The sequence below is a fragment of the Limulus polyphemus genome, unplaced genomic scaffold (genome assembly GCF_000517525.1).
Source record: "Limulus polyphemus unplaced genomic scaffold, Limulus_polyphemus-2.1.2 Scaffold3031, whole genome shotgun sequence".
NCBI lineage: Eukaryota > Metazoa > Arthropoda > Merostomata > Xiphosura > Limulidae > Limulus > Limulus polyphemus.
The window spans coordinates 35,263-51,429 of NW_013668641.1; the positions used below are offsets into that span (position 1 = coordinate 35,263).

A 16,167-nucleotide genomic window follows, 5' to 3' on the forward strand; every position below is an offset into this window, starting at 1 on the left:
TAGCTTTACGTGATATTGAAACCATAAAAATGTTTCTTGCGCGTGGTAATTTTTCACTTGTCTAATTGGCAAGCAAATTTGTAATGAGATTTTTTGAACAAGACAGACACATATATATTTATACATGGCCAGGTGGTTAGGGCGCTCGACTCGCAATCTGCGGGTACGGGTTCGAATCCCCGTCACATCAAACACGCTCGCCCTTTCAGCCGTGGGGGCGTTATAATGTAACAGTAAATCCCACTATTCGTTGGTAAAAGAGTAGCCCAAGAGTTGGCGGTGGGTGGTGATGACTAGCTGCCTTCCCTCTAGTCTTACATTGCTGAATTAGGAACGGCTATCGCAGATAGTCCTCGTGTAGCTTTGCGCGCAATTCAAAGCAAATAAACAAACAATATATTTATAATTTTTGTTTTTTAATTTACTGCTGTTTTAGCCTTCTTGTTGTTTTCAAGAGGATTTAATATATTTATATATATAAGATTATATTCTAAACATAAACAAATTACCTCTAGAGTTTAAAGGCTGCATAAAAAATAAACGGAAAGATTTTTTTACATATTTTTAGAATATCTCACCAGATGTCACACGTTTTAAGTTTTCCGAGATTCTAAGCATTGATAATTTTATTATTAATACGATCTCTATTAAATGTGAACAACACATTTCGTATTGATCAGGTAATTCACCTTAAATGCCAAGTTGTACTTCAAGTGTAACTTAATGAAAACATTTTTTTTTTCTTTTAGCAAGTTAAGTGAACAATTATTTGAATTTTGCGGTAGGATCTGGTATTGGTAATAACAATTAACGCATTTAATAATCTTTGGGCGTATGAAAAAAAAAAAAGGACGAGGTCAGTGGATTCATGCATTGTCGATACTATATAAATATCTACGTTTGTTATTTTAAGTAAATACGTTACATTTTAAAAGTATATCCATCTAAAAAAATATTGGGTATAATGGTAATAATTGAATATTTATAGAACTAATGTTTTGCATTGGTGCTTAATAAATAGGTTTAGGCCTAACCTAAATTTCATAAGCTTTTCTGAATTGGAAAAGGTTACTGGAATTAAGGTCAAACCATTGTTAATGGTAGCAGCTAGAGTAATGTAATTGATAAATAATTAATCATCTGTAGCTTGTTTTAAATTATAAGTCCTTTATTATGATAAGCCTTTGAAGTTTCAAATACATTACTGCTAAAAAGTTAAATTTTAGACAGCAGTTATATTGACGAGTTTTTTAAGTTAACCCATGGTAATTAATTTAGGCCTACTTACGAATAAGTATTTTATGTATATTTCTGCTATCCTACACTTAGATACAGTTTATTTTATTCACTCTTGGGGTTGCCTGAGTTCAATGGTTAATTCGTGTTGGTAACCATGGTAGTAAAATGTATAAAATCGAACTTATTATTTTGATTAAATGTTTGGTTGATGAATATTAGCTTGCTAATTATTTACATGATAATCACACTTGAAATAAACATATTTATATAGGCATGAATGATATAATCCAAACAAATTATATCTTAACAAAACACGTACGTGTGCGTTCAGATGTTGTTGTTTGTTATTAAGCACAAAGCTAAACAAAAGGCTATCTATGCTCTGCCTACCACGGGTATCAAAACCCGGTTTCCAGCAGTATAAGTTCGCCGACATGCCGCTGTACCACTGGGGAGCGTGCGTTTAGATTTTTTTGGGTGTGTTTTCTTAAAGCAAAGCCACATCTAGCTATCTCCTGTGTCAACCGAGGGAATTCGAACCCTTGATTTTTAGCATTGTAAATCCTATGTCTTACCGATGTCCCACCGGGGGACTTGTTTTGAGTTTGAAGATATATTTAATTCTTAATTAATAATGACATCTAATTTACTTTGTAATTTCAAAACAGTGAAGAAACGTGAGTTTGTAAAGGGAAATTAAACTCTTTGAATAATTCTAATAATCTAACTTAATCTGTTAACTGGACCATCTGTGTGAAGGAATGATATGAGTACAAAAAGACAAACAAACAACTATATAACCCCAACAAATTATTCGTTATTAAGTAAAACTATTATCTGTAATTATCCTGATATAAAACCCGAATCAATACTGATGAACCATTGGTTTATGTAAGAAATTTTATTGAAACAGCTTATATTTTCCTTGATTAAGGATATAAGAATAGAAATAAAAAAGTTCAGAAATCAATTTATATATAACATTTTTATGAATAAGATTAACTGTAGCGACCTTTATTTCTTCTGATTAATAATCCAACAATGATGATATAGGAAAAAGCGAAATAAATCTAGGAATAACATTTTAATATACAACAATTTTGACTGAAATAATTTTATATATCCCTGATACGATAATCCAATTCAATTAATGACGATGGAAATACGTAAACTCGAGTACCTTCTTAGAATATTAACTGTAATTTGCAGAGAAATTAACAAAGAAATTATTGCTAATGTTATAAGTATTATATATATATATATATTTATGTTGATTTTGGAAAGAAGTGTTTGGACAAGATCTTTAAGCTGTAATGTAACCTTGAAGTTTGTTTTTTACCAGATATTTCTTACGGTTACATCGTCTCCCACAACATGAAGAGAAAATACGGCTTTTTTGGGAAGCTATTGTAGGAACAGGAGACGGAGGCGGCGAGAAGGAAGCTCTGTTAGACTGAATTTGATGTGATACGTCTACTTCCACAAATTCTCGGTCCTAGAAAAAAGGAAGATCTGATATCAAGATAAAAATGACACACTTAACATATGCTCAATATCATTATAGATTGCTTTAGATCTCATTATAGTAAGCAGTGCCACTCTTTATGCATTCTTAGATATCATTTTATAAAGCAGTGTCACTTGCTGTGTGTTTTTAGATATCATTATAGTAAGCAGTCCCACTTGTTGTGTGTTCTTAGATATCATTTTAGAAATCCGTGCCACTTACTGTGTGTTTTTAGATATCACCATAATAAACAGTCCCATTCTCTATATGTTCTTAGATATTATAGTAAGTAGTACCACTTGCTGTGTTCTTAGGTGTCCTTATAGAAAGCCGTGTCACTTACTGTGTATTCTTAGATATTATTATAGAAAGCGGGGGCACTCACTGGGTGTTCTTGGATATCATTATAGTAAGTAGTGCCATTCTCTATATGTTCTTAGATATCATTATAGTTATCATTGACACTTACTGCGTGTTCTTAGATATCATTATAGAAATTATTTTTAAGGTAATATCAGGTCAAATAGTTTGGACTTTCAAATCAGGCTTTTTCATGAACAATCATATATGAATCAATAATAACAGAGAAAGCAGTAGAAATATATATATATATATGTAAGCGCGAATGCATATCTTTCTCTCTGTGGATATGTTCCTTACGCACCTTTAAAGGTACAGACTCCGGGTGTAGATACAACTTTGTGCAAAGTAACTTGGGGTAAGTGGCCGCGGCCTCAGAGGCCAAAGTGATCAATATAGCAATTTTTGGCAAACCGTACGACCAATTGGTCTCAAATTAAAAAGGCCGGATTTTTTTGGTAATATGTGTTCAAGAGGGCTATTATTTACGTTTCTTCTCTGTGTGAGGACTTCTCCTAATCATTCTATCCATGATCAGTTATGTGTAAAAACGATCTAAAAACGTTGTGCAGCCTTCACTTGCTTCTCTGCTCTTTTCCTCCCTCTCTCTTTTTTTTACACATACATGTCTACTCTCTAACTCCCCCTAACTGAAAAAGACTGGTACTTTCTTCTCGAACATCCGCGAACACTCCCTCAACTAAATAGCGTTGCTTCAGCCATATCTTTTGCTTTGCTTGCGTGTACTCGCAAGAATCAGCTGTACGATGACTTTACAAAAACGCTTGGTATCGGCAAATTTTCATTTACGTTGTGTTGCAACGAGAATGGAATAAATCAATTCTTCATTAAATGAAACAATAATAAAGTCAGAATATGCTGCAAATGATCCTTGACCACACAGCAGAAATCGGGACACTAAAGGTAGGGAATTTTGTTTTGGAAACTTGAAATGTTATGTAAAGAACATGGAAGAAGCAGGTGCAATGTACCTCGTTCTGTTTTGATTAAAATAACTTTAGCAAATTATTTTTTTTGGACATTGTTACTTTTATTGATTTCAACCAAAATATTTAGTTAGGCAAAGAAATCGGGCAGGGTGAAATTTGGTCTCTTTATTATTATTATTTTTTTTTTACGAACATAGTCAAGCTTAAAGAGATTTGGTTATGCTCAGATTTCGTCAGGTTTATAGAAGGTTTTCTTACACCAACTCGGATCGGGCCTAATCTAAAGGTAAAAAAAATCTGACATAGTTGGGCCTAAAAAGTCATTATAAACACAGATTCGAGGAAAAGAAAATCACAGGGATACTCATAAATAATGTTTTCACATAATTTTTATTCTGTGCCACTTGTGAAAATATCGTTAAACTCCTAAAGTCTCCGTTAGTTGCCTTGTTTGTTTGTTTTTTAAAGCAAAGCCACATTGGACTATCTGCTCTATTCACCTCGGGGAATCGAACTTCGAATTTTAGCGTTGTAATTCCGTAGAATTACACCTGTCCCATCGGGGAACCCGTTAGTTGCTGTCGAAAGTAAATTACTAATCGTATCAATGAAATAAAAGTAGTATCGAAGTACGTCGGAAATAATCCAGTTTGACTATAAAATTAAAACAACCTTTACAAATCGTTTCAGGTTAATAAAAAGGAATCGAGTCTTACACGAATACAAATATTAGCTATTTTTTTATATATGTGAACGCATTATGAAATCGGGCAGGGTTTTGGTTCTTTCCAAAACAAATATAAAACGGGTATTCCTAAAACCCATTTCTACACGCCTAACAATATGGACATGCCTCGAAGTAACAATAGTAAGTTGATACCTTACAAGGTGATTATTTTTTTAGATTTTATGGAAAGATCCGCGAGGGATACCAGCGTTAGCAGTCCCCAATTTTGAAGTAATAGACTAGATGGAAGACAGTTAGTCAATAGCACCCACTGCTAACTCTTGGGATACCCTTGTCAGATCGTGTATTCGGATTTGACCATCACTCTTACAACGTATCTATGACCACAAACTGCGGAGCGCAGTTTATTTTTGTGTAATAACCGGACGCGAACTACAATACTGACCACACGGTTTGGCACGCTAACCTGTGGGCTGCACTCAGTCCATCTTACACGTTGCTACAGACCAGAAAAACCAAAAATATATATAAACAGTACAAATAGAAACAAGCGAATCAATGTAATGTAAAATTATAGATTTTACTTAAAAAAGGAATTTTTGTTGAGTGATGGAAGTATTAATGTATATACAGCTGATGTTTAATTTTACATATAAAATTAAAATATGTTATACGTAACTAAATCGTCCATCTTTAATTACATTCTATACAATACAAAGGGCTCTAACCGTGGTTTTCTCCAGGCAGCGGAGGAGATGATGGTGCTGTAATTCAAACATGTCTTCATCGTTCTCTTCGATATAATTGTCGCTAGCTTGGGCAGCCAACCTGGCTTCGGCTGCTTTCTTCTTGCTAACAAACGCTGCCCCACTTGTGGCTTTGGCAATTCGGATCCGAGCCATCCTAGATTTCTGAAATAACATTCAGAACGAATAAACGATTTATTTTTCCTGTTAGAATTCCATCTGATCGAAACACTTTGTGCTCAAGTAGTAATACTACTGTCACTGTTTTTACTATCTATTATGATGTAATGAAGATTAAACGAAGCCAAACTATAAATAAATATATTGTGTTGTTATTTATAGCAGCTCATAGAATGGCTCTGAGTTTTGTTGTTCAAGAACAAACTTTTAGCTCATAGCTGCATCTCTTGACCGATTTAGGATTAATTACAGTCGCGGGTATTGAGGATTCCCTCTTATTTTGCATCAGCTTTAGCATAAAAATCCTAATAAACGCTTCTTTGTCACTGTAAACGCATTGAAGTAAGCTAGAATATAAAAATCCTAATTTAAAACATCAAGTAACATCTAGACCAACAAATTAAAGGTGTGTCATTTATTTAAATAAAATGAACAAGAAAAACAATAATTATAAGGTTCATAAGTTTCGTTAAACTATGGTAATTAACGAATAGAAGAGATAATTCTATCAAAATAATCTCAAGTTATACACATTAGCTTGAAATTGATATGCAAAATAATTATACTGATATTCGCAAGACTTATGAACCATACTGGTTTTGCGAATTTCAAACGTAGAACAGAAATTAAAATGAAACAGCGCAACAAGGAATTGTTCATGTAATCATCAAGTTTTATTTCCTGTGCATCAAGAAAGTATGAAGGACAATTTTAAAAAAAGTGTTATAGCTCTTTATTATTATGATCTATTTACAAAATAATCAGATCAATGCCTTGGAAATCTGATTAATGACATTTTCACAGTTACAGATAAACTATCGTTTATGTAACCATGAGAAGCAATTTCTAATAGTATGTTGATAATTAATAAAACCTAGTGAATAATTCCCAAATATACAATAAATGGTGCTGCCATCTACTGATATGGAGATGAAACAATCAGTGGAAATAAATCAATACACTTACATATAATAAATATAAAAAAATATATATATTTTTCTCATACAAGAAAAATGTTGTGTAATTTACTACCCATTTAAGATCGTTCAGTACTTTAAATAATTTCACTATTATCCCCGAAACAAGAAAACAAAATGAAATCAGTGACATGTGCATTTTCACATCTTGTAAGAAGTTTTCAATTTCACGCTTTTTTTTCTCTCCACCAGAATAATTTCTACATTTCTAAAGCTATTTGGCATTGGGATTTCCCTTTGTAACTTCCATTTAAATTCTGAAAGTACACGGGGTTTTTGAGTTGCCATTAACATGGGTTCAAATAAAATATGCGCTATTACACACTTAACTTTGGCTTACGGATGACGTAATATAACTTTAACATTAAGCAAAGGGCCATACGTTCTCGCTTTGCCAAAGCAATTAGAAATTCTTGTGTGAATGTGAGTACGCTTCAAGAAAAGTTTGTTTTTTAGAGTAAAGCCACATCATGCTGTGTCCATCATGGGGAATCGAACGCGGATCTTACCGAAGTAAATCCGTAAACTTACCGCTTTTACACCGGGGGACGTTTAAGAAAAGAAAGAAAAACTTTAGCCTCTGTTATGTATTTAATCGATCTTGTTGTTTATCTTGGTGGATAAGTCTACTGCCTTCGTAAATAATATAATGATAATGTACGGGCAGGAAGTTATAGGGACTTAATTTAATTTCTTTACTATACTGTACTTAACTGTTTCATTTCAAAAATGTTTTAGTTTCAAGAAATCTTGAATATGAAGTTATTCTTGGTAGATTAACTTTCTGGCTTCTTAGAAAATGAGTAATTATATTCAAGATAACGTTCAAGATAATCTACTGTCATGTAATGTTAAGCTGTTTCAGCTCTTCCTACTGTTATGTAAGGTTAAGCTGTACAAACTCTTTCTGCTGTTATGTAATGTTAAGTTGTGTTCAGGGTAACCTACTGTCATGTAATATTAAGCTGTGTTCAGGGTAATCTACTGTCATGTAATATTAAACTGTGTTCAAGGGTAACCTACTGTCATGTAATATTAAACTGTGTTCAGGGTAACCTACTGTCATGTAATATTAAACTGTGTTCAGGGTAACCTACTGTCATGTAATATTAAACTGTGTTCAGGGTAACCTATTGTCATGTAATATTAAACTGTGTTCAAGGTAACTTACTGTCATGTAATATTAAACTGTGTTCAAGGTAACTTACTGTCATGTAATGTTAAGCTGTGTTCAAGGTAAAAACCCACCTTTTTTACAGGTTTTGACTGACTTTTGTAAATTGATTTATTGTGCTACTTTACTTGCATCTATGAGATTTATGTTCGTTGCACATCGCTTTACGATATGAAGAATATATTAAGAAAATTTCTGACGTGCTATTTAATTATAGAGATATCGCCCTTCGAACGTGGAACCTCTTCCGAGGTAGTCATTAATTATTTATAGCAATATTTACGACCAGAAGGCGTTAGATTGAGAAATCAATTGCTTGTTTTGATTTAAGAACACGCATATTTATGCTAATATAAGCAAAAATCAAAATAAGAATTATGTGTTTGTTTAGTACCAAGATATACGTTTCAGGTGGAGCGTAGGAGGCTTTTTTTTAGTCCCATCATAAAGAAAGTTTACTGATATAATAAACAAAATATGCATTATACCTACATAGTTGGCAGTTTACAGTCATCTTATGAACGCTACGAAGCAATGAGACATTTGATCGAATTTTTACTGGTCTGTTGGAAACGGTTCATCCGCGTTATGTGGGTGTGCTTTCAGCCAAATGGATGTATCCGAAATGCCAAAGCTTCTCGACAGCTCTATGTAACAGTCAAGTAAAAACATCCTTGTGCCTCCCCCCCCCCCCGACGTCTAACCTTTGGCGTTGACAAATCGGCAGTATTATTACTAGCGCAAGCTTCACGTTTGTTGACTATGTTTCACTATGTGTTGTATCACCGGCAGAAACTTCATCTCGTTCTTCAGTGTTCATAACTTGCTGTGCAGTGTTGTCCTAACAGTTGGCCAAATACGTTGTTTATTCTGTTTAATAAACATAGATCGTTATCTCAGAAATTGATGTAAGTCTGACTCATGTGGGTAGTCTGCCTCTAACTGCGCGAGCATATGCTCAGCTAAAATTGTATGGAACTGACCAATCACGCCACAACAAAAAGAATGCTTTGATTTCCTTTTTATAAGGAACAATATATATATTCGCGCCATACTAAGCGCCAAATTTCGGAAGAGTAGCCCGTCTAAGTGCAAGCTTATCTGTATCTTCAAAGTTCAAATGACAGTTATGCTAGCTAAATCAATATCAATGATGTGACACCTTGAGAATTGTTGTTAACATGCACGTGCATTTTCATGGCCCTGGGGTTTTAATTTTGCTCGAATTTTATCATATATATGTATTGTATCCATTCCTTAAGCTCTTAACACACCTATATCAAAATACATACCTATATAGACAAGAAAAACTCTTAACACACCTATATCAAAATACATACCTATATAGACAAGAAAAGCTCTTAACACACCTATATCAAAATACATACCTATATAGACAAGAAAAAAGGAACTGATGACCAGAATCGTATCTTTTACTTTTTTCTTGTGCAATAAATGTTTACAGTGTCATAACTTGGCAACAGCAGCTTTTTTTTCCAATCTAAAGTTGGTTTATACACAAACAAAATTAACCACATTTTCAAAGTCGGACAAAAACAGGTGTCTTTTCCGCGAAGTGCTGTTAATAGATAAATAACCTAATTTTGAAAATATATTGATGATCCGAAAAAGCAAAAATCGATTCCTTCATCTTATTGTGAAAATACATGACTAATCCAATTAATATTAATTCAATTAATCTAATTCAATTGACATTTTAAACTCTATTTAACAAATATATATATATTTATGAAATACAAAGGAAGAAACGTCTTCTTTAAGGGAATATTTCTAGTATGGTATAAGAAATTTTTGTCCCATGAAGTATTACTTTGTATGGTTTCCTTGGTTTGGTAAATATGACGTAATTTGAAACATCTCGGATATACAATTTAGCCTATAGTGATTTAAGATGAATATTCATAGTCTGTTTAAACAATTCAGTTCGAAGATTAAAGATAGTTCAACAAACTGAAAATAAAAGGGGGGGGGGAGATTTGTTAAATAATAAGCCAACAGGTCTTCATCAGGACTATTCTGGAAAAATATTTTTGTCGTTTAAGCAGTAACGCCTTCATCAGGATAATTCCTTTTCTTTAACAGCAACTTCATCGGGACCATTCTGGTAAATATTCTTGTCATATAAAGTATGTCTTTTTCATCAGAATTTTTCTGTTAACATATTTATTCCTTTAAAACAATAAACTCTTCATCAGAAGCATTTTGGTTTTTAGACTTGGTAGGTATTTCGGTATAATTCCAGAATTACCAACTCGAAAAGAGCTAGGAGCTCATAGAGGAAACCGGGAGTGTTCAGAAATGCAATTCTCTTCACCCCGCGAGCTGTACAAGAATATATTGGAATAGCTACGTAAATAGATAAAAATATAAAAATAGAAAACAAAATCATGACCAGAAGAATAAGACTAGATTGGAGCTAGGATTCTTTAGACATAACGGGGGGGGGGGGAGCTTCAGGATGCAAAAACCCGAAAAACCCACAGTCGGTTTGACAGTAAGCGTCTTTTTCACTATGTGAGACTGTGGAGTATTACAACTCAACGGGTGGGGATCTATAGATCCAATACCCTTAATTTTGTCGTGGGAGGAAAACGGGAATACCCCGAGAAAAGCCCACTTTCACTACCTGGACGCCATGCATTTGGGTGAAACATTTCTGATCTTTAAATAGTAACTTCTTCGTCAGGACCATTCTGATAAAATATTCTCGTCATTTAAAATGTTTCTTCTTCGTGAGGCTTATTCTGGTAAAAGTTCTTGTAACTTAAACTGTGACTTCTTCCTAGGACCGTTCTCCTAAAAAGTTCCTGTCATTGAAACTGTCAATTTTTTATCACACTATCCTGTTAAACATTCGAATTGTTTATACAGTGTCTTCTACATCAGGACTATTCCGGTAAAATATCCCTCTCATCTCAGTTTAAAGACCAGGAATGCTCTACTAGAATGGATCTATTGAAGAAGTTACAGTTTTAATTGTCCATGAGGACGATTCTAGTAAAATATTCCTCTCCTTTAAACTGTAAATTCTTCAATAGATCCATTCTAGTAGAGCATTCCTGGTCTTTAAACTGTAATTGCCCATGAGGACGATTCTAGTAAAATATTCCTTTCATTTAAACTGTAGCTTCTTCAATATATCCATTCTAGTAGAGCATTTCTGGTCTTTAAACTGTAATTGTCCATGAGTACGATACTAGTAAAATATTCCTTTCATTTAAATTGTAACTTCTTCAATAGATCCATTCTAGTAGAGCATTCCTGGTCTATAAACTGTAATTGTCCATGAGTACGATTCTAGTAAAATATTCCTTTCATTTAAACTGTAACTTCTTCAATAGATCCATTCTAGTAGAGCATTCCTGGCCTTTAAACTATAATTGTCCATGAGGACGAATCTAGTAAAATATTCCTCTCATTTAAACTGTGAATTCATCATGAAGACCATTCTGGTAAACATTATTTTCATTTCTGTTGTGACTTATTCAGAACATTCTTCTAAAACATTTTCGTCATTTAATATATAATATTTTCGTAGGAACTATTCTAGTAAAACATTCAAACAGTGATTTCTTCATCGGGACCATCCTGATAAAGTTTTTTTGTAATTTAAACCGTGACTTCTTCATGAGCACTATTTCGGTAAAATATCCCGTCTTTTAAATAGAAACTTCCTCATCTAGGCTATTCTGTTAAACATTCTACACAAAAATACATAAACCTATAACCCGAGTGCTTTCAAAAAGTGGACCCTTCTTCATCAGGGGCAGGGGCAAACTGGGAAACATTCTTGTTTTTATACTGCCTTTTCTTCCGTAGGATATTCTGGTAAAACATTCCTGTCGTTTTAAATTGTGACTTCCTCATCAGTACCATTCATGTTGAACATTCCTGTCGTTTTAATTGTGACTTCTTCACTAGGGCCATTCTCATAAAGCGTCATTCATTTAAACGGTAACTTCTTGATTAGGACCATTTATGTTGAACAGTCCTGTCGTTTAAACGGTAACTTCTTGATTAGGACCATTTATGTTGAACAGTCCTGTCGTTTAAACTGTGACTTCTTCATCAGGACCATTCATGTTGAACATTCCTGTCATTTAAACCGTGACTTCTTCATCAGGACCATTCATGTTAAACATTCCTGTCGTTTAAACCGTGACTTCTTCATCAGGTCCATTCATGTTAAACATTCCTGTCATTTAAACCGTGACTTCTTCATCAGGACCATTCACTTTAAACATTCCTCTCTTTCAAACAGTGACATCGTATTTTGAATCTCATGAGAAAATCATTACAAAAATCTCTAGATTTTCTCAAATTGCAAATTGGCTATATTTTATTATGTTATTAGTACTTAAACTATTTAGACTTATTGTAGCCAAGGACAACGTATTTCACTTTCTTCAAGTCCTCACAAATGACCACAAGGGTAATATAAATCTTATATCTCACAACAGTAATTATTTACTTCAAACTGCCAGTATTAACTCAACGAACTTGTAATATACTTTGTGTCCTGAAATTCTTAAAAATGAAAAAAAAATACTCATGAGCACCTTATACACCTCTAAGGGAATTAGTTTACATTACAGAGATAGCAAAGTAACACTGTATTGCAGCTTCAGCGCTAATCTTCCTTATAGTACACTCCTATTTCACTTCTAAAGAAGGAAGACTTTCAGGAAGCACTTGAGTTTGGCTCAGAAGTCCACGTTTTACTCGAAAGCTGCCTGAAGTTTCTAGTAGTAAGTAATGCAAACTATTATTGAATGGCACCAAAACTCTATCCACACATACATTAACGACAAATATTGTTGAATGGCACCAAAACTCTATCCATACATATATACATCAACGATAAATATTGTTGAATGGCACCAAAACTCTATCCATTCATACATCAACGATAAATATTGTTGAATGGCACCAAAACTCTATCCATACATACATCAACGATAAATATTGCTTGGATAGAGTTTTGGTGCCATTTAACAATATTTATCGTTGATGTATATATGTATGGATAGAGTTTTGGTGCCATTCAACAATATTTATCGTTGATGTATGTATGGATAGAGTTTTGGTGCCATTCTTACATACATCAACGATAAATGTTGTTGAATGTCACCAAAACTCTATCCATACATATATACATCAACGATAAATATTGTTAAATGGCACCAAAACTCTATCCATACATACATACATCAACGATAAATATTGTTAAATGGCACCAAAACTCTATCCATACATATATATATCAACGATAAATGTTGTTGAATGGCACCAAAACTCTATCCATACATACATACATCAACGACAAATATTGTTAAATGGCACCAAAACTCTATCCATACATACATACATCAACGATAATAATTGTTGAATGGCACCAAAACTATCCATACATACATCAACGATAAATGTTGTTGAATGTCACCAAAACTCTATCCATACATATATACATTAACGATAATAATTGTTAAATGGCACCAAAACTCTATCCATACATCAACGATAAATATTGTTGAATGGCACCAAAACTCTATCCATACATACATCAACGATAATAATTGTTGAATGACACCAAAACTCTATCCATACATACATCAACGATAAATGTTGTTGAATGTCACCAAAACTCTATCCATACATACATACATCAACGATAAATGTTGTTGAATGTCACCAAAACTCTATCCATACATACATACATACATCAACGATAAATGTTGTTTAATGTCACCAAAACTCTATCCATACATATATACATTAACGATAATAATTGTTGAATGGCACCAAAACTCTATCCATACATACATCAACGATTTACTTGCCTTCTGTGCTTTACGTTTATCCGCTCGCTGACTTTGGTGATAAATACGTGAAAAGTTCGACACAATAACTGGAACTGGTAGTGCGATTACAAGCACACCACTCAAGGAGCAGACACCACCTACAACCTTTCCCATGATGGTAGCGGGTACCATGTCCCCGTATCTGAAATAAAAAAAACAACATTCTGATTTGTTATATTCAATCACTGCTTGTGCTTCAAGTTTCATTACTAATCTGAACACATAAATATAATTTTACGTTGCGAAACAATATATCTATATCCAAGGGTAGTTTATGTCAAAAGTTCAAAACATCCTAAATCCCAAACGATTGTTTTATGTTTTTATTTCTCTTCTGGATTTTATTGGCAAGAAGTTGTGAAGCCAATAATATACATATAGGTGACAGTGAGTGGTTATCTTTTTTTTTAATACACAAATAAGATGAACAATGACATCATCGTCATCCCCCAACAGATCAGTGGATTCGACTATAACTGTAAACAACGAGAAAACAGTTTTGTATTAGTTATAATAAAAAAAAGGTAATTTTCAAGAAAATGTTCAACAAGAAGTGTCCTACTTGGTAGTTCAGCGGTAAGCTTGAGAGCTTATATAGTGTTAAAATTTGGTGTTAGATTCCCGCGATGGATATATTGTGTATAGCCTATTAAATAGCTTTGTTTCACGATAAATATCAATTCAACAAGAAAATATAAGTTAGTTAAATTAATTAGATCAAACAAAAATATCATTAGAACCGTTTAATTTTACAATCTATTTGATGTTAGATAAGCACTGAGTTTCAAAGCATTTGTCGAAACTTAAGTGTTAAACATGACCAATGTCTTTGGGATTTTTAAACTTTTCGAAAACTGTGACTATATACAGTAGAAATTAAACATGTCATCAACTCTGTACGTTACTTTACACGAACGCACAAAGCTAGAGAAGTACCAGTAGACCACGACTTAATAAAACTCGTATGTACACAGAATTAAATAGTTTTTGTTTTAATACAAGTTGAATTTCTTTATTCATTCTCCTTTGATCAATACGGGATCTTTTGTTCTCTTCAGGATCACATATTGACACGGCTTTATCAGATTATCACGTTCTGCGCTCTGCTGCTGTTGTTTCTATAGTAGTGTAAGAACACGAAAGAAATCAAACTGAGGAAAAGCACAGCCTCCTGGGAAAAAAGTTAAAAACCTTTATGATGTACTTTGGGTAGAATAATAAAATAAACTAGATGGCGCTATATATATATATATTATTTAATCTAATTTAAGATATTGTTAGCACACTACGAATTTATTTCAGTAAGTTATATGTTCTTCAGACGTTGTGATTTTACTTGATTTCTTCCTTTAAGATACTGTTTTAAAGAGAATTTTCTGATGTTACGTGATTGTAATATGGATATGATGCTACACTTAGTACTAGCACGCTTTCTACTGGTAGGTTTACACACCTAAAATGGGGTTTAGTAGAAGTCGATACTGAATGTCTCGCGCAGGCGCAGGTAAATGTTAACATTTATTTAGATTCTCTTGAGAGTATATTAAGATTTTTAATCTTGTCTGTAGGTGCTCGTTCGTGTCCTCCCCTTTTCTCAAAAACAATTGTTGAATTTACACTGTGGCAGTTAAAGTCCTGTATTTAGTGACTATTGTTTGAACTAAGTTTGGTTATACTTACACGAACAAGGCATTTTAAACTATATTAGTAGTTAAAACCATAAACAGGTGGTTAAACGTTTATCACAAAGTTTTCTATATATGGAAATGGTGCTAAGTAAGAGGGAATGTCTCAATAGTGTTCCAGTTTTCCTTGAGACGTTAGAAATTGTGTTTTGAACTACGTTATAGAGCATCTTGGCTACGATATTCGTTATCAGAAAAACAAAACCAGAAAATGCAATAGCTAGAACTTTTAGTATCCACAGTTGTACAAATATTCTACTGTTAGGTTTCACTACCAGAGTCCTCACACACAACATTGCCGTGATTTAGTCCTATTTTTCTTCAAGTCACGTGCACTAGATTCTCTTTTAATCTTCCTAGTTGACCGTGGAAATCAGCTAAAAAATAGTTGGGAAGTTTTGATTTATCTACTGGTCAATGAGTACCCAACAATAACCCTGTGACTTATTGAAAGACAAAACAGCTGCCACTCTTGGTTATAATTAACAATGAGTAGACAACAATAACGCAGTAACTTACTGAAAGACAAAACATCTGTCTTGGTTTTAGTCAACACTGAGTACACAACAATAACGCTGTAATTTGTTGAAAGACAAAACAGCTGCTTGTCTTAGTTTTAGTCAACACCGAGCACACAACAATAACGCTGTAATTTGTTGAAAGACAAAACAGCTGCTTGTCTTAGTTTTAGTCAACACCGAGCACACAACAATAACGCTGTAATTTGTTGAAAGACAAAACAGCTGCTTGTCTTAGTTTTAGTCAACACCGAGCACACA

At 33.5% G+C, this 16,167-nt stretch overlaps 1 protein-coding gene across 2 annotated transcripts in view; it reads right to left on the reverse strand.

Annotated features, from left to right (window-relative positions):
• Positions 1 to 16,167, reverse strand: part of LOC106468506 (potassium voltage-gated channel protein Shal-like) — an 86,734-nt gene that overhangs the window by 7,980 nt on the left and 62,587 nt on the right. For both annotated transcript variants that reach the window (XM_013928936.2, XM_022396845.1), the window contains exons 2-4: positions 13,683 to 13,845; positions 5,473 to 5,655; positions 2,579 to 2,734 (exon numbers count right to left, since the gene is read on the reverse strand). In XM_013928936.2, coding sequence (XP_013784390.1) covers positions 2,579 to 2,734; positions 5,473 to 5,655; positions 13,683 to 13,845 — 502 coding nt within the window. The remainder of the gene's footprint in view (positions 1 to 2,578; positions 2,735 to 5,472; positions 5,656 to 13,682; positions 13,846 to 16,167) is intronic.